This window comes from Dromiciops gliroides, chromosome 6 (assembly GCF_019393635.1).
Source record: "Dromiciops gliroides isolate mDroGli1 chromosome 6, mDroGli1.pri, whole genome shotgun sequence".
Classification (NCBI taxonomy): Eukaryota; Metazoa; Chordata; class Mammalia; order Microbiotheria; family Microbiotheriidae; genus Dromiciops; species Dromiciops gliroides.
This window is the reverse complement of record NC_057866.1, coordinates 107,303,033-107,321,512: the sequence shown is the minus strand read 5'-3', so window position 1 is coordinate 107,321,512 and position 18,480 is coordinate 107,303,033. Positions and strand designations below refer to the sequence as shown.

At 47.0% G+C, this 18,480-nt stretch overlaps 1 protein-coding gene across 8 annotated transcripts in view; it reads right to left on the bottom strand.

Moving 5' to 3' along the window:
- Positions 1 to 18,480, bottom strand: part of PLEKHA7 (pleckstrin homology domain containing A7) — a 264,352-nt gene that overhangs the window by 19,535 nt on the left and 226,337 nt on the right. For 7 of the 8 annotated variants that reach the window (XM_043972494.1, XM_043972485.1, XM_043972487.1 and 4 more), the window contains 9 exons: positions 15,128 to 15,193; positions 14,609 to 14,689; positions 13,189 to 13,338; positions 8,995 to 9,099; positions 7,995 to 8,103; positions 7,529 to 7,782; positions 3,781 to 3,969; positions 3,490 to 3,607; positions 1,494 to 1,585 (listed from right to left, as the gene is read on the bottom strand). In XM_043972494.1, coding sequence (XP_043828429.1) covers positions 1,494 to 1,585; positions 3,490 to 3,607; positions 3,781 to 3,969; positions 7,529 to 7,782; positions 7,995 to 8,103; positions 8,995 to 9,099; positions 13,189 to 13,338; positions 14,609 to 14,689; positions 15,128 to 15,193 — 1,164 coding nt within the window. The remainder of the gene's footprint in view (positions 1 to 1,493; positions 1,586 to 3,489; positions 3,608 to 3,780; positions 3,970 to 7,528; positions 7,783 to 7,994; positions 8,104 to 8,994; positions 9,100 to 13,188; positions 13,339 to 14,608; positions 14,690 to 15,127; positions 15,194 to 18,480) is intronic. The other variant, XM_043972486.1, reaches the window with a different exon arrangement.

The following is an 18,480-nucleotide window of genomic DNA, read 5'->3' as shown; positions in this document are numbered from 1 at the left end:
GGCTCGTAGGTTTCAGACATCAACAATAAAAAAGGTTAAGAACAGGTGAATTAGAGTTTGGGGGATGAGAATACAGTCGAGCCACAGAGGCAGGTAAAGGCCTACTGGCAGCTCTACATAGGTTCATTCTCTTGCAGACCAAAGAGAGAGGCAGGATGGTGAAGGAGTTAGCACTGTTCCTTTGAGCCACCCTCACTGCGGGACCCTGGGCAAGCCAGTAGCCTCTCAGGGCCTCAGGAAACTCTTTAAGACAATTAGCCAATGAGTTAAATTAAGGTTTCTGATAGTTTAAAAGTCTTTGTTAAATGCTATTATGTGCCAGGCATTGTACACTAGAGATACAAAGGGAGAGAAAAAACAGTGCCTGCCTTCAAGGTGCTAAGCTTCTAATAGGGGAGATGACATGCAAATGATTAAAGATAGATGGGAGGTGGGGCAGCTAGATGGCACAGTGGATAAAGCACCAGCCTTGAATTCAGGAGGACCTGAGTTCAAATCCAGTCTCAGACACTTGACACTTAATTAGCCGTGTGACCCTGGGCAAGTCACTTAACCCTCATTGCTTTGCAAAAACAAAAACAAAAACAAAGATAGATGGGAGGCAATCTTAGAGAAGGGATTAGCAGTGGGGAGAACAGGAAGGGCTTGCAGAGGGTGGAATTTAAGCTGAGTGTTGAAGGAAGCCAGGGAAACAAAGAGGGGGGCGGTGAAGTGGGCACCCAGTGTTCTGGGCAACAGTAGGGTGCAGAAGAAAAAAATAGAGCTAGGCGTTGGTGGAGGACGGCTTCATATCCGGAGTTCTCTACAAATAATAAATCCTAAGTCCAGTCCTGTTCCCCTATTGCAAATGTAAATAGGGCAGCACCACTGGGAAGCACAGACTTGAGCAACCTGGCCCCCAGCCTTGGCTGGGCAAGTAGGGCCGTCTAGAAACTTTCCTGCTCCCTCTCACTCAACCCAAGTTCAAAGGACCCTCCCTCTACTCTAATCCTACTCCTGAATGATTAAGGAGTCTGGGCCTGCAGGAAGTACTTGGAAGGATGGGAGATTTTAGGGTGGGGAAAGCAGAGGGAGGCAGTAGGAAGGACCCTGATTTTGGATTCAGACAATCTGGATTTGAATTTTGATTCTATCAACTGACTGCCTGTGTGTCCTTGGGCAGGTTTCTTTACCTTTCTCAGTTTCTTCATCTGTAAAAAAAAAAAAGAATGGTCTCAGAGGCCCCTTGCAGGTCTTGTGATTTTTAAAAAATGTTTTAAATTTTAGTTTTTAAAAGGCCTTCTAAGTGTTCTTCCCCCTCCCTCCTCCACATCTTTCACTGACCACCAACTAATCTTCTGATCTTAAGGAGTTATTTCTCTTGCCTCCACCAAGGACCCCGTCTAGCTCATCTCAGGTACTTGGCCCCAGGTGTGACAAGAGCCCAGGACAGAGAGGGTGGGAGCCCTGAGCCAGCGCAGTATGGAAGCCCTGGGCCGTCCTGCAGAGGTTACCTTTGAGCCATCCGCATTTAATCCCCTCCTGAGGGTAACGTAGGAAGGAATGGTGGATGATTGCTGGAGCCCGGATGTGGAGCCGGAAAAACCTTTGCAATGGAAGGAGAAGGAGAGAAAGAAATGGGCTTGGATGCCTTGGCAAGAGGCCTTTGTACAGACAACACGCCCACCCACTGCCCCGCAGCCAGGGAGGCTGAGGGAATTCCAGCCAAACATTGGCCTTCTTTCCCTTCTTCCTCATCTGAGAGTTCTGCAGGTGTCCAGAAACACTTTCTAAAGCCCACACTTTGACGCGGCCCGCCTAGTGCCTTACCTTTCTTCGCACGGTATGGAGTCAGAAGGAGGGAACAGGCTGCACTAAATAAATACCCCGCAAGAAGAAACCTGATTCAGTGGGAAGAAAAACTGATGGATAGTGAAGAGAGCTGCGTCTTCATGCTGGCATGTCTCTGATTAGCTATATGTCTTTTAGCAAGTCTCCTTGGTGTGCTTGGGAAGCCTGACCAAAGGGAGCCACCCGGCCTCTCCAGCCACGCTTCCAAAGGCCCAGACTGTTTTGCATGACTTCATATGTATAATCAATATCAAATTGCTTGCCTTTGCAAAGAGGGGGGGAAGGTGAGAATTTGGAACTAAAATTTTTTTGAAATGATTGTTTAAAAAATTGTTTTCCATGTAATTGGAAAATATTTAATGAAATTAATAAATAAATATGGATGTATATATACCTACACATATATAAAACAAAGGGCTCCCATTGAGGATGCTCCAAGGTCACAGGTTCATAGACTTATGAGCTAGAAGGGACCTTAGTGGTCATCTACACCTGTTCTCTCATTTAAGAGAAAAGGAAATGAATGAACAGGCATTTAAATGCCTACTGGGTATTCCTAGCTAGGTGCTGGAAACTGTGACTCAGAGATATTAGGGGACTTGCTGAATGTCACACAGGTAGCGATGAGGAGAGCAAAGATTTAAACCTGGGCTCTCTATCTCCAGGTGTGCATAAATAGCTGGCAGACTCCTTAATAGACCAGACTGGGAGGTAGTGCCTGGGACATTGGTGGGGAAGGGAAAGCACCTTGCCTGGCCTCTTTCATGAGCCTCACCCTGATGAAGGAGAGGGCATCTCCCCCAGCTCCTGGTCTGGCCTCCATCCTAGGACTTTTAAGTGAACTCCATTCTCAGGGGCACTAACTGAAGGCCTCCTGGGAGGTGACTCAAGAACAGAGATCCCTGAAGCCTTGACTGGGGTTTTGGGTCAGAAGAAGAACCCAGACTCCTGAAGCCCTTGGCCATATTCTATCGCCAGCCTCCAGAAGGTTAATGTCTTGGGAGACAGCTCCCTTCGATCTCCAAACAAAGCCTGAACCGGGAGCTGACACACCCAAAGTCCAGGTCCCATTGAATAAGGTTGGCAGCAGACCTGTCATGGTTAATCTTTGGTCACACACACACACACACACACACACACACACACACACACTCTCTCTCTCTCTCTCTCTCTCTCTCTCTCTCTCTCTCTCTCTCTCTCTCTCTCTCTTTCTCTCTCCCTCTCTCTCCCTCTCCCTCTCCCTCTCTCTCTCTTCTCTCCCCAAAGGGAAATTCAGCTCAGCTCAAGCCAATAAGCCAACATTAAATGCCTAGTAAAAGGAAGCAGCTAGGTGGGGCAGTATATAGAAGTACTGTACTTGGGGTCTAGAAGACATGAGTTCAAATTCTGTCTCACATACTTAATACCTATGTGACTCTGGACAAGTCATTTAACCTGTCTCTGCTTCAGTTTGGTCATCTGTAAAATGGGATAATAACAGCGCCTGCCTCACAGGGTAGTTGTAAGGATCAAATGAGATATTTATAAAGTGCCTAGAAAACCTTACATTTCTATGCAATGCTTATAATTATCAATTATCTATGATGATGGTGATGAAGACGACGATGATTAAGATGAAGCTTAGCTCTCTTCCCGACTGACAGCCAGGGCCCACCTTACCTCGCCCAGGTAGTGTCTGGTAGCCACTGTCAGGGCCCACAAATCCAAGGGAGGACTGGTTCATGTCACCACTGAGGGAAGCCAGCTCAGGCTCACTCATATATGAACGAAGCTCAACCTATAGAAAAGCAGATGCAGAGCCAGACAGTCCTAAGCCCGGGGTTCATACAAAGATCCTAATGAACATAACAAGACCCACAGCCCTCCAGTTCATCCTCCAAAGGTTCCACTGTCTGTCTCTTAAATCCTGGACTGTGAGTGGACTGTGACTATCTCCCAGCCAACTCTCACCTTGGAATCCCCATTCACACACTGCCCCAGCTCTCGGTCTCTCTTCCTCTCGTCCGACTGCCGCTTGAGGCCCCTCACAGAGGTGTGGCGGATGATGGTGGCTTCCCGAGGAAGAGGAGGCACAGCTGGAGGTGGGTCCTCTGGGCTGTATTGCTCAGGGAGTGGGGGTCGGGGTGGTGCCTCATCTTCCTGCTCAGGAGAACAAAAGTGGAATAATCACTTAGCAACCAACATGTGGAAATGAAACCCTCAAGAAGCATTTTTTTTCTCCCTCCCATCTCACCCCCCAAATTCCCACACTGGCCATGTCTAATAATGCATATCTCATTCTACCCCCCCACCCCCACCCCGCCCCGGCCAAGTCCATCCCCTGTCAGAAGGTAGGCAGAATAGTTCATCACTAGTCCCCTGGAAGGTCAATGGTCAAAGTTCTGCAGGTTTTTAAAGTTATTTGTCCTTACAAATATCATTGTTCACTTCACTCTGTATCAGTTCCTACAAATCTTCCTAGGTTTCTATGAACCTGCCCACTTTGTCATTTGTCACAGCACAATAGTATTCCATTGCATTCATATACCATAAATGGTTTACAATTCTTCTTTGGTTTCCAGTCCTTGGACCCAACAAAAAGAGCTGCTATAAATATTTGGGCTAGGAATTCTAACCATATAAAAAGAGGGTCACTGGGGGGCATTGTCATCAAAGTAGAAAAGCATCAGTACTCTGACTTTGCTCACCACCATTCATGCCAGGCCAGGAATATTTTATGCCAGGAGACTCTTGAAGGTGTTCACCTTTGGTGGCCCAACCCTTCCCCAGTGAGGCAGCTGCTTAGAGTAGTGAAGATAAAAAACCCCAAAGATCATAAAGGTTAAGCATCTTAAACTCGGGGCACACAAATGAGCTAGCAGCAGCCCCAGGGCTGACAAACACTCGGTCTACTGTTCTTGGCATTATGCAACGGACGATGCCTTATTCTTTTCCTTCACGGTGACTTCCTGAGGAGAGGGAACAGATTGGCGAAGCATTCCCACTTCTGAACAAGCTTCGAATACCAGGGAGAACCATGGTATGAAAGATTTCTAGCCAAAAGCAGAGGTCTTATAGAACGTGGGCTCCCTGTCATGCCACAAACAGCAAATCTTTTAGTCGGCCTTGATGCAATGTGCAGCTCAGGGGATAGATAAAAGTCTTCCCCTCTGCTCTGTATGTGATCGGGCGTCTGTGGGTTGGACCTCTAGATTTTGTGGGCGGCTCACAGCAGACGCACACTGGACATCCCACATTGTCTGCTGTGAATGTGCCCATTCTTCTTAAAATGTCCTGTCTGTGGTATTTGATGAGGGCTGTGGTTTCTTAATACATCAGTGGGACATCACTTGGCTGCCACAAAGGGTCAAAGGGGGAGGATTCTTCCTAAATCCCTGTGCGCTCCCCCATCTTACTTTTTTTCTCCTTTGATGGGATTCCTCCCAGCTCAGCACAGGAGGTTCCCTTTGCCTCGATTCCTTTTCCAATGGCAGCACAATTTTGAAATTAGAGCCTGCATCTGGAAGACTGCTGCCTCTCTCTTCTGATTCCCCTCTGGGTTATGATTTCAGTGAGGACAATAACATCCCCAGGAAGAGCTCTTGAGAAGACTCTGTCATCAACGGCACAGTGTCTGGGAGATGTCACACCCCCTGGGAGCCCTGAAGCCTATCCAATGATACGGCTCCATAGGCCCCACGCTGGCACCAGACTTGGGCCTTTGTCAGTGTGGTGTTCATTTTGATCTGTTTGCAGGTCAGGTTAATTTCTGTGCCATACGAGCCCATGGGCTCTGATCCCACATGGGTTCTGTCTTCCAGGCCCCTGCTCTGAAGATGCTTCACTGTGGCCACATGTTGAGCTTAGTCCTGGAGTGGGGGAGCACGTCTGCAGACAGCAAGGCCAGAATCATTTCCATGGACAGGAAAGAGACCAATTTCATGCCTTTTTACGGTTGTCTACGTATGACTTCACAGATGATTCAATGAGCAGTGGAAAGATGCAAGCATCCTTAAGTATGGTCGATGACCTTACCAACAATGACCTGCGCATGAGAAGTTTCCTAAAAAATATCATTATGCGTGGAACAGTAGAAAATGTAACGGATTTATTTCTGGCTTCAAATCCTGACTCTTCCAGTGAATACTTCTGTGATCTTGGGCTAATTAAACCTCTCTGAGGTTTATCTACAAGATGGGGGGAGGGGGAGAGAGAGAAGACAAGATGGCCTTTGAGGCTCCCTCTGGCTCCAAACCTATGGCCCTATGATTCTCTGACAAGCAAAATCAGAAAAGGAGACGGGCCAGCTCAAATGGTATCACATTGGTCCCCCAAAACATTAAAAGAAGCATTAAGAAGGGCTGTAGGACACTGGGTGGGTCTTCTGTTTCCAGAAGACTGATGGGAGGACGGTGGAGAAGAATCTTTTGGGATAAGGAGGTTGCAATCTATTCCAGCGGAGGAAGTAGGCTCATTGAGGAGATCCCTGAACCATCACTTAGATGGTTTGATGTAGGGTTTTGTTTTTGTTTTTTGGAGGGCAATGAGGGTTAAGTGACTTTCCCAGGGTCACACAGCTAGTAAGTGTCATGTGTCTGAGGTCAGATTTGAACTCAGGTCCTCCTGAATCCAGGGCTGGTGCTCTATCCACTGCGCCACCTAGCTGCCCCCCCCCCATCACTTAGATTGTTAAGTGAAGTAAACCATTTATCATTGATTGTCTCCAAGTCAGCTGGAATTTCTACTGCTGATCCATGTCTCACATTTCCAGAGATAGTTTTATTCGGCTGTGGCCAGCAGCTTCGTAGCTGAGGTCTGTAACATAAGGCAGTAGAGCTCAGTATCCAGAATATAGTAGGTGCTTAATGAGTGCTCACTGAAGAGCAAGCCTGGCCCCAAAGAAGAGTTCTAAGAAGACACCTTTTCCACTCCTTTGCAGAGGTGGGGGGAGAGAGAGAAGGGTGTGGACCACTGAATATAATGTCAGATTTTAAAAATATATTGGATCACTTTTGTTGAATTTTCCCCTTCTCTGTTTTCACTTTTTGATTTAAAAAAAGAAATTCTTTGGGAAGGAGGGAGAAGAGCACAGGGGAATTTCTTGATGATATAAAAACAAAAGACACTGCCAGCTGCAGTGACAGTCCATGCCTTGTAGTCCCTGCTGCCAGGGATACTGATGCTTAGCACAGCATGTACAGTCATTTCCCTGAATGCTCCCTAGTTTTTGTTTTGTTTTTGTGGGGCAATAAGGGTTAAGTGACTTGCCCAGGGTCACAGAGCTAGTAAGTGTCAAGTGTCTGAGGCCATTTGACATTTGAACTCAGGTCCTCCTTAATCCAGGGCCGGTGCTTTATCCACTGTGCCACCTAGCTGCCCCCAGGGCCAATTCTTTATCCACTCTCTAGTTCTGCTTTATGTTGAACCAATTTCCTCCTGGGCCAATTTAGGTCCATTTTGTCCTTTCAAGTCCTCTGTAAAGATGGCCCTCAGAATCCATAACCAGTACTAGACTTGCTGATACCCTGGATCTGTTTCTTACTGTCTCAATCAAGCACTGGCCAGGAAGGAAGCAGGTTCCCACATGGCCACACCCAACAGCGCTTGCGCACAGCTTGGCACATGGCAATCGCCTTATTTTAGAGCAGGGATGTACATTTCTCATTTCCCAGACAAGGAGCAGTAGCTGTTTGCTGGCCTCCTTGTCAGCCATACTTACAGTTTTTGGCATCAGCTTGGAAAGGGGCTGGCCGATACAGGTCACTCTTCTCACCTGGAGTGGACGGGTTCTACGGGGCACATATGTCTGTAGCTGCGGAAAGAGGCGAACCTCCAGGGGTGTCTTTGCAGGGCTGGCCCATGGAGGGCTGTTTGGAGGGCTAGTCTGAGGGGGTTGTTTGCTCTCTGAAGTGCCCAGAGACTTGAGGACTGAAGGCACAGGCGTGTGAAGAAACAAAGGCACGGTTTTTCTTTCTGAGGGACAAAGAGACACACTGTGAAATAAAGGTCAGGGTTGCTCTTCCCAAATGTCAACCTTTGGCTGTCCATGACTCATGACAGTGTGTGATCAACATTGCCGGCTGGTGGTCATCCCACACCTCAGACAGCCTGCTCCCCCAACCCCATCCTCCCTGTCCCAGCCAGAGTGGCTCTCCAGCAGGCCAGAAGGGGCACTTTCCTCCCACCTGGGTTCTTGAAGGATTCCACTAAGATTCTGAAGTTTGCTTTATTTGTACTCAGGCCAGCAGTGACATCTTCAATCCTCCAAAGATCCTTCTGGATCTGAGATCTCTCCTGCAGATGAAAGAGAAGCCTTGACTTTCCTCTGTGAGAACTGACTTTTCAATACTTCTTAGGGACCCACATGCAAACCCAGGTGGTGCAGTGGATACCATGCTGGATCTGTAGTCAGGGAGCCCTGACCTTGATCAAACCTGGCCTCAGAAACTTTACCAGCTGTGTGACCCAGCATAAGTTACTCAACCTCAGACTCAGTTTCCTCTTCTATAAAAGGGAAGGAAATAAACATTTATACAGAGGCACTGTGCTAAGCACTTTTTACAAACAGTATCTCATTTGGTCCTCTTGACAACCCTTGGAGGTAGGTACTGTTATTAGTCCTATTTTATAGTTGAAGGAAGTGAGGCAAACAGAGGTTAAGTGACTTGCTCAGGATCACACAACTAGTAAAATGTCTGAGGCCAGATTTGAATTTAGGTCTATCCATGAAGAGAGAGAAGAGAGAGAGTAAGAAAGAAAGAATAGAGAGAGGAAAGATAGGAGATAGTAAAAGAGAAAGAAGATAGGAAAGAGAGGGGAGGGAAGGAGAGAGAATGAGGGAGGAGAAAGATGGGAGAGTAAGAAAGAAAAAGAACTGAGGAAGGAGAGAAAAGAAAGATAGGAGATAAAGTGAGAGAAAGAAGATAAGAAAGGGGAGGGAGAATGAGAGAGGAAAGACAAGAGGGGGGTGGGGTGGGAGGGAAGATGGGAGAGTGAAAAAGAGAAAGGATAGGAGACAGAGAGTGAGTGATGTATATAAATGTGCATGTGTGTCTTCCTGAACCCAGGCTGCCCCAGGGCAGTGACTACAGTCAAAGAGGACAGAGGTTTCCGGAGTTATGAAGGAAAAGGTCAGGCATTTGGGGAAGGATCACTGACTGGTGGTGGACTTTGTTGGTGGGTCACCTGAGGCAGAAAGAAGGATCTTCGACTCTGCCTCTGTAAAGTCTGTTTCAGCTGACTGACATCGTTTTCCAGCTTCAGGTATTCATTCCAGGCATTTTCCATTTCCTGGTGGCAAAAGGAAATATCATCAGCTGTTGTCAGGACACACCCTGGGCCCAGCTGAACCTGTGGGTTGCCTCTAGCCCTGTGTCAAAGAAGGGAGGGGAAATGGTTAGAGGGCGGCTGCCATTTTTATCAGATGAAACTCTGACCAGTTCAAAGATCCATTTTCTGTTGCACCTAGATCTAGTCATTCAATAAAAATAATGAGCACTGACTGTACCAGACACTCTGCCAGGTATTAGGGATATGCAGATGAAAAGTACATTATATTGAAGGGGGAGGGGAAAACAACATGTACCAAGAAAAACAAATACAAAATATAGATGGAGTCATTTCAGGGTGGGAAGGAGGGGATGACCAAGTGGATGGGCATTATGTAGGAAGCAGTCCTTGAGCTGAGCTTTGAAGGAAACTTAGGGTTCTGAGGTAGCTTCCAGACACGGAGACAGCCTGGAGGCAAGAGAGAGACGGGGGGGGGGGGGGGGGGGGGGGGGGGGGGGGGGGGGGGGGGGGGGGAGAGAGACACGGGGGGGGGGGAGAGAGACACGGGGGGGGGGAGAGAGACACGGGGGGGAGAGAGAGACACGGGGGGAGAGAGAGACACGGGGGGGAGAGAGAGACACGGGGGGGGGGGGAGGGAGAGAGAGACGGGGGGGGGAGAGGGAGAGAGAGAGACGGGGGGGGGAGAGGGAGAGAGAGAGACGGGGGGGAGAGAGACACGGGGGGGGGGAGGGGGAGAGAGACACGGGGGGGAGAGAGACACGGGGGGGAGAGAGAGACACGGGGGGGGGAGGGAGAGAGAGACGGGGGGGGGGAGAGGGAGAGAGAGAGACGGGGGGGGGAGAGGGACACGGGGGGGAGAGACGGGGGGGAGAGAGAGACACAGGGGGGGGGGAGAGAGAGACACGGGGGGGGGGAGAGAGACACGGGGGGGGGAGAGAGAGACACGGGGGGAGAGAGAGACACGGGGGGGGAGAGAGACACGGGAGAGACACGGGGGGGGAGAGAGAGACACGGGGGGGGGGAGAGAGAGACACGGGGGGGGGGAGAGAGAGACACGGGGGGGGGAGAGAGAGACACGGGGGGGGGAGAGAGAGACACGGGGGGGGAGAGAGAGAGACACGGGGGGGAGAGAGAGAGACACGGGGGGGGAGAGAGAGAGACACGGGGGGGGAGAGAGAGAGACACGGGGGGGAGAGAGAGAGACACGGGGGGGGGAGAGAGAGACACGGGGGGGAGAGAGAGAGACACGGGGGGGGAGAGAGAGAGACACGGGGGGGGGAGAGAGAGAGACACGGGGGGGGAGAGAGAGAGACACGGGGGGGGAGAGAGAGAGACACGGGGGGGGAGAGAGAGAGACACGGGGGGGGGAGAGAGAGACACGGGGGGGGAGAGAGAGAGAGACACGGGGGGGGAGAGAGAGACACGGGGGGGAGAGAGAGACACGGGGGGGGAGAGAGAGACACGGGGGGGGAGAGAGAGACACGGGGGGAGAGAGACACGGGGGGAGAGAGACACGGGGGGAGAGAGACACGGGGGGAGAGAGACACGGGGGGAGAGAGAGACACGGGGGGAGAGAGAGACACGGGGAGAGAGAGACACGGGGGGAGAGAGAGACACGGGGAGAGAGAGACACGGGGAGAGAGAGACACGGGGAGAGAGAGAGACACGGGGAGAGAGAGAGACACGGGGGAGAGAGAGAGACACGGGGAGAGAGAGAGACACGGGGAGAGAGAGAGACACGGGGAGAGAGAGAGACACGGGGAGAGAGAGAGACACGGGGAGAGAGAGAGACACGGGGAGAGAGAGAGACAGGGGGAGAGAGAGAGAGAGAGAGACAGAGACAGGGAGGGAGAGAGAGACAGAGACAGGGAGGGAGAGAGAGAGAGAGAGACAGGGAGGGAGAGAGAGAGAGAGACAGGGAGGGAGAGAGAGAGAGAGACAGGGGGAGAGAGAGAGAGACAGGGGGAGAGAGAGAGAGAGAGAGACAGGGGGGGGAGAGAGAGAGAGAGAGAGGGAGGGGAAGAGTGAGAGACAGACAGAGACGGGGAGAAGAAGGGGAAGGGGCAGAGGGAAAGGGAAAGGGAGAGGGAAGAGGGGATGAGAATATGAGAATGAATGTAGAACAGGCCTGGAAAGGTATATTAGCCAGATCTCACTTGTCTCACTCAAATTCTACAGACCCCTATTTTAGTTGTCCCACCTCCCTTCTTCCCAAGTTCCGTGGTAGCAGAGGTGGATGGGCGTGGGAAGATAGGAGAAGAATCAAGTTACATTTTATTTATATAACAAGGAAAAATAAAACTTAGAGTACTAATAGAATTAAGTTTTCAGTGTTTAAGTACTATATAGAGAGTACTTAATTACTTTATAATACAGTACTTTAAGTACTGTATATAGTACTTACATATACTTTGGTACTACACAGAAAATATACAGCACTTAAATATAATTTATATACAAATACTGTATAGAATATATACAGCACTTTACATATAAGTATCTATACCTACATTCACAAACACACACACACACACACACACACACACATAATACACACTTATATTTGTATACACATGCTCCTAAAAGTATTAAATCCAAATGGTTTAAAAAACTAGTTCGCTACCTATCCCCCATCTCCCATGCCTATCCCGCCCACCAGGTGATCTGTGGGCAATAACACCCCTTCCATAAGCTCTCATAAAATCTTCACAACAGCAGGCTCCTCCTTTAATGTTTCCCCTCTGGAAATTATGAGCTTCCCCTTCCTGACACTCCATCTCCCTAGCTAGAATTAAACATTTTTTGCACTAGGGGCTGGCACCACAACCCACACCCAGAGGTTAGATAAACATTGTCAGAGATAATGAAGAGCAGCAGCAAAGGTGCTTGCAAGGAAAGGAGTATGATACCGTTCTCTTGTTGGGAGATAGGAGACCCCAGGAAATCAGCATGAGGAAGCCACCAGAGTGGGGTGGGGAGGAACTCATCCAGTATCAAAGAACCCTAAATGCTATCCACCTCAGGGGGCAGCTAGGTGGCGCAGTGGATAGAGCACCGGCCCTGGATTCAGGAGGACCTGAGTACAAATCCAGCCTCAAACACTTGACACTTACTAGCTGTGTGACCCTGGGCAAGTTACTTAACCGTCATTGCCCCACAAAACAAAAAAACACCAAAACTTTTGTGATTCATGAAAAGAAAGAGACAAAAAGCACCCCCCCCCCCCCCCCCCCCCCCCCGCCAATCCCCTCATATACACAGCCTTACTGGATGCACAAACTCCAAGCTTGTAGACTACAGAACCTGGGGATCCCTTCCTCTTGGGCACATGGGTGCCACTGTAGTATAGTGGGCAGGCAAAGAAAAGAGGAAGACCAACCTTCCCCAGAGGGAGTGAAGTGCCATTAACTCAAGTGAATCTGGAGGATTCCCAGCTAATGGAGGGACAGTCCTCACCTTCTCATTCATCGCTGTAACCCTTGTGGTGGGAGACCTTCCACTGTCCCCACAACCCCCAAATATCAGAATCCTTTGTTACAGGCAAAAAGGGCCTGAATTTAAAACTTCATTTTAAAAGACAGAGGAGAAATATTTGCATTCCTTGGCTGGGTGCCTTTCAGAGAGCATAGATTTAATAAATATATGTTCAATTGAATTCTTTCACTTACTATCACATGTAAAATTAGGTACTGTACTGAACCATAAAATCCCCAGGTATATTGTGTGCCCTGTGCCCTCTAACTCCCAAATGAGGCTTTAAGCATCTCAGTGGCTCTAGGACATCTTCAAAAAAAGACTGAGGTATAGACTTAGAAGAAGAGAGGATAATAGAAGACAGAGATAAATAGAATTAATGCCACAAGCCCTAGACCCAGTTCCTCCAAAGTTGTCACAGGGTAATTCCTGGGGACTTTTCAGTTCTAGAATGAAGACATCCTATTGATAGGATATCATCCCTCTGGGCAGAATTCTCCTCTCCTTTGTGACTTTTGAAAAGCAGCCCCCTTCCCAAATAACAGAAGTGTGAGCTGTCCACACCCCCACCCCACCAATTTCTGCTTCTCCATATTCCCTCCATCCCATACATACTGTTGAAAGCTTAGATATCTCTGCTCGTATGTGAACGAGATCCTCTTGCAGCAGCTTTTGTTGGTAAGAAATCTTTTCTGAATGCTGGGGCTGGTCTTTGTACTGTTCCATCTGTCTGTGCAAGACCTCCAGGACTGACTCCAGCTGATCCTACACAAGGGGGAATCAGGTTATTCCAGAGACTCAAGTGGTAGAGGTCCTCCCGGCTAACCTCTCACTCACCGCAAGAATCTATTTATGGAATGGGACCAAGATCATCTATACATCACAGACTCTTTAGCCAGTATGGTGATGCCTGTGGACCCCTTCTCAGAATAATGTTTGATGCCTACATTCACAATGGAAGGAAATGCTAAATTTCATTTACGGGTTAGTGAAAATAAAGATTTAATTTTTTTTCTCCTATCCAATTTCACAGACCCTCATCTGCCCTGAAATCTATCCAAGGACTCTAGTCTCTCTAGGAACTCTCTAGTCTGTCTCTAGTCTCTCTAGGAACTCTTGTTCTCCATCATCTCTGACCATGTTTATCTAACCTATACAAAAATATTTCCAGAGGTGGGGGATACCCAACTTCTCTGATGGAAAGAACAAGATAACAGAATTACAGGCTCATCCCTAACATCTTTTTCTAGAGGGTAGTAGTGGTGGTGGTGGTGGTGGTGATAACTAGTGTTTGTATATCATTTTAAGATTTTCAAAGCATTTTACATATGTCCTCATTGTGACACTCAAAACAACCCTTTAAGGTATGTGCCTTTACTATCTCCTTTTTTCAAATGAGAAACTGAGATTGAGAGAGGGTAAGGAATTTGTAGGAGTCTAGATTCAAACTCAGGTCTCTTGATTTCAAGTTCCATCCTCTATCCACTACAGCCCCTAGAAGCCTCAAAAACAAACAAACAAACTACCTGGCCTGTCTTCTGACTGGAACCTATGAGTTACGCAATAACTGCACTGATTTCTTCTTCCACTGTCTTACCAAGGAGCAGAGGTGACCCCCATGCGCTCAAAGAGTCTGCCAAGTGAAGCACAATCTCTGGGAGGTTCCACCACACTGGAACCCAAATGATTTACCAGCCTCAGTCTCCCCAGGAGCAGGGACTCCAGGCAAGCTTAAGATCAGCTCTTAAATAAGACCTCCAGCAGGAAAACTTGAGAAAGTCACTCTCTAAATTCCCACAAGTCACCCAATAAATTTCTCTGGAAGACCATTCCTTATCCTTCCTGGCGACATGTTTTAAAGAGACCCTGCTCAGGTTTTTGATTCAGGAAAAATGACACAAAAAGCACAGAATGTCCACCTTCTTCCCTCTTACCATGTAGAAATATAGATATCATAAATATAAGCACATATATATTATATGTAACAAACATATTTACATACAAATACACAAATATATCTTAAACTCTTAATTACTTTGTTCTCCTTGAGGGCTCTTATCTTGTCTTCTAAGTCCTGCAGGACCCTATCTTGTTCACAGAGGATGCTTAATTTTACCTATAAAGAAAAATCAGATATGAAATGAAATAACAAAAAAGCTGGTTTGTGATGCCCACTGTCCCATCAAGTCTGCCCTATTGCCGCATCCTGGCTCCGAGACGACCTTGGGCTTAGCTCTCAAAGGCTCAGTAGGACCTGACGCACTGGAAAAGAGCTAACTGTGGGCTGGTGATGACTGTCCTGGGAACACTAGGCTAGCTAAGTCTAGTTACCAGGAGAATCATTTTTATAGCTTCAGGAATTCCTGAAGAACTGCTAAGGTGTGAAGGGTTTGGGATTGCACATCCTTACAGGAATGAAACTTGCCCACTCTCAAGTTCCCAGAACCCTTCAGACCTTGAAATGACCTTTCCCAGTTTTTTCTTTAGCCCTTGGGAGTTGGGGTGAGGAAAAATGGAGGGAGGAGACAAGGGGGAAAGGTGGTCAGTTACTCACGTCAATATCACTCTCAGCTACTTTCACAGGCTTCAGACTTCTGTCCTTAAGAGTGTCACGGGTCATCTGCAAAGGAAGCAATTTAAAGATGAGTTGGGAAATGAGGCTAGTGAAGGCCAAGCCCCCGAGAGCAGGCATGCCATGTTTGCCTCAGCAGTTTAGAGAGGGAAAATTCATTGTCTGTGAAAGTATCAGGAGGTGACTCAGAAGAGGAAAAGATGTAGGGGAAAGAAACTGAGTGCCTCAGGCCAAGGGGAGCCCAGCTCACCTCCACAAAAAGAAGAAAAATTGTGTCTGAAGAAGATTGTATTAGTAGGTTTCAGTTATCTTAAGCAGAAGAAATGGCACCATTATCTCAAGTTACAGAGTCCTCCAACACAACAATTACATGTTAATATCATATGTACAAATTACATAAGTACATATATTAATATAATATAGTGCTATGCTATATCTACATATATTACATGTCGTGACGAATAAAACTAAATGTGTGGTCACCTTACTCCTGTCCCAGGTGTAGGGAAAATTAGATAGGGTTTACTTATAAATTAGAAGGTTTAGCACCAGTTTGGGGCATTAAGCATTTATTAAAGCATACTAGGTATTAGTAAAAAGAGAAAACCTGGATCAGAAAGATAGGAAAGCCTAGCTAGGATCTAAGGGAGAGAGAAGAGAAAAAGAGTTGCCCTCACCTCCAAGTTTCAGGCCAAAAAGAGGAAGTTCCTGTGCCTGTCAGAGCAGAAGCTACCTTCGGGTCCAGAAGAGAGGTGGTGCCTACACACCCCTCCAAGCTAATTGGCTGGTAGCATTCAAGTCCATTGATTCACGGGACTTGAGAGTAGTCCCGTGTTGAGGTCAAAGTTCACAGTCTCTGAGAACACACCCTCTCCAGAGTCAGGCAGGTGTGGTTTCAATCAAGTCAACTTCAAGTACACTAATCAGCTAAATCAGTCAATTCTCAGTCAATCCAATCAGTCCAAATCAATACCAGCTGGGGCCTTTGGGCATTGGCAAAGCCCATTATTTTCTTATGGTGTTAATATAAACTATTATATATAAACATCTATTTGCATCAGTAGTACATAAAATCTATCAAGATGTGTTATGAGAGCAATAGTTTAACCCCTCCTCTCCTTGCAAGTCAGGATAATTCTTTCTTAAATTATATTGAAAAAAAAATCATTTTGAGACCAGTAGCTAGGTGATACAGTGAATAGAACACTGGCCTTGGAGTCAGGAGTACCCGAGTTCAAATCCAGCCTCAGACACTTGACACTTAACTAGCTGTGTGACCCTGGGCAAGTCACTTAACCCTCATTGCCTTGCAAAAATTAAAAAAAAAAAAAAAGAGAGAGAGTAAAGGTTCAGGTGACTGATATCACCCCTGATTGTCTGAATACAAAGCAGCCAGGGGGAGCTCCAGAGCTGATGCTCAGCTGGTGGATCAGGATGGGCAACCCAGGCAAGGGAGTTTCTGTTAAATGAATCCATCTGATATATCCTCAATACTCATTCTTGTTGAATTGTCTTCTCCTGCTGTGGCAGAGTAAGTCTATTTTTGTTAAGAGCTGATGACCTACAAGTACTTTGTTTTGTTCTAATATTGAAGCTAAACAACCGGGGGACTAGCCTGAGTCTGGCCCAGTCAAGAAGAACTGGTGTCAGGGGAGCTAGATGGCAAAGTAGATAAAGCACTGGCCCTGGATTCAGGAGGACCTGAGCTCAAATCTGGCCTCAGACACTTGACACTTACTAGCTGTGTGACCCTAGGCGAGTCACTTAACCCTCATTGCCAAGAAAAAGAAGAAAAGAAGAAGGAAGAAGGAAGAAGGAAGAAGGAGGGAGGAGGGAGGAGGGAGGAGAAGGAGGAGAAGGAGGAGAAGGAGGAGAAGGAGGAGAAGAACTGGTGTCATCCTGCAGGATGGGAACACAACAGCTAGCTGAAGTGGGGGATGGGTAGCACAGGATTGTATGTCTATTGCTATTAAATGGCATATTACTGGATTTCACTCATACTTACTTCAGTTTGTGTTTTATCCCTTCAATTAGACAGAGAGTTCTTCGAGGGCAAGCAGCTATGTTGCTTTCCATATATGTATCCCCACCCTTAGTACAATGTCTTCCTTGTATGCTGTAGGTGGTTAATAAATGTTTATTTAAGCAGTGTTATGTAGTGCAGAGGACCAGACCTGGGTTCAAATCTCTCTTCCAAACACATACTATCTGTGAGACTCTAAGATAATTCAATTATGAAATTAAGATGAGTTTCCTCATTTATAAAACTTATATAATGATGATAATGATTAATAGCAATACTTTCATTCTCTGCCTCACGGTGTTTGGGGAAGGAAAGTGCTTTAAGAACAAAGTTTTTGGTAAACACGAGCAATTACTAATTACTATTACTGACCATCATACTAATATAGTTATCCCTTCCACATTTTGTGTGGTGCCACCCACAATCGGGAAAATCTGCATAACATTTTTTGGCCCTCCCTTTGTACCAGAGAAGAAGTCTAAAATTTTTCTTTTCCTTTTTTGGGGTATTTACCTTATTGTAAAATGTGGGTTAAACATTTGGTCATGGGCTCTGTGGCATCTGCTTGCTTTTATTTGTCATCTGCAGCTTCTACAAAAACTCTCCCCCCACCTCAATTCCCATTTAATTTCTTATGCCAACTGTGATATATAGAAACTGTGATAGGGAAAGTAACAATGTGGAAGGGGAAAGTGCCTGGGGCAGCATCAGAGAGATGACCTTTGAAGTCCTTCAAGGACTCAGTAAGAAATCTGAAGCCAACCCAGCCAACAATGAGGTCTGCTCATCAGACTAACTGCCCAAGAAGAATGACTTCCCTTAAGGACTAGAAGGCTCATTTTTTCCAGGCAGCAGAAAGTGGCATATCACTGAGATGTCTGATAACCTTTCCTGCTGGTTACAGGGCATAGGTCTGATCACAGAAATATGACTTGATTTCTCTATACCTGACCTACACTAGACGAAAAGGTCAATCCACATCTCAATGAGCAAGCACCAAATTTCAAATTCAACTTGCTGAGGGTCAGAGGATTTAGATGACCTAAATCTCTTGGCTTTTTTTTTAACAGATGAAGAAATGGGGCCCAGGGAGAAGAAAGGCTTGCTTTTTGGCTTTAGTTTCATAGAATCACAAGTTCAGAAGGTAACAATAATATCAATTGACACAGCTATAGTATCTGTGTGTGTGTGTGTGTGTGTGTACACACACTATATATTATACAGTACCTGAGACACAGCAACCTCAGGAATCATTTATTGAACTATTGTGCTATAAGAAATGAAGAACAGGAGGATTTCAGAAAGACCTAGG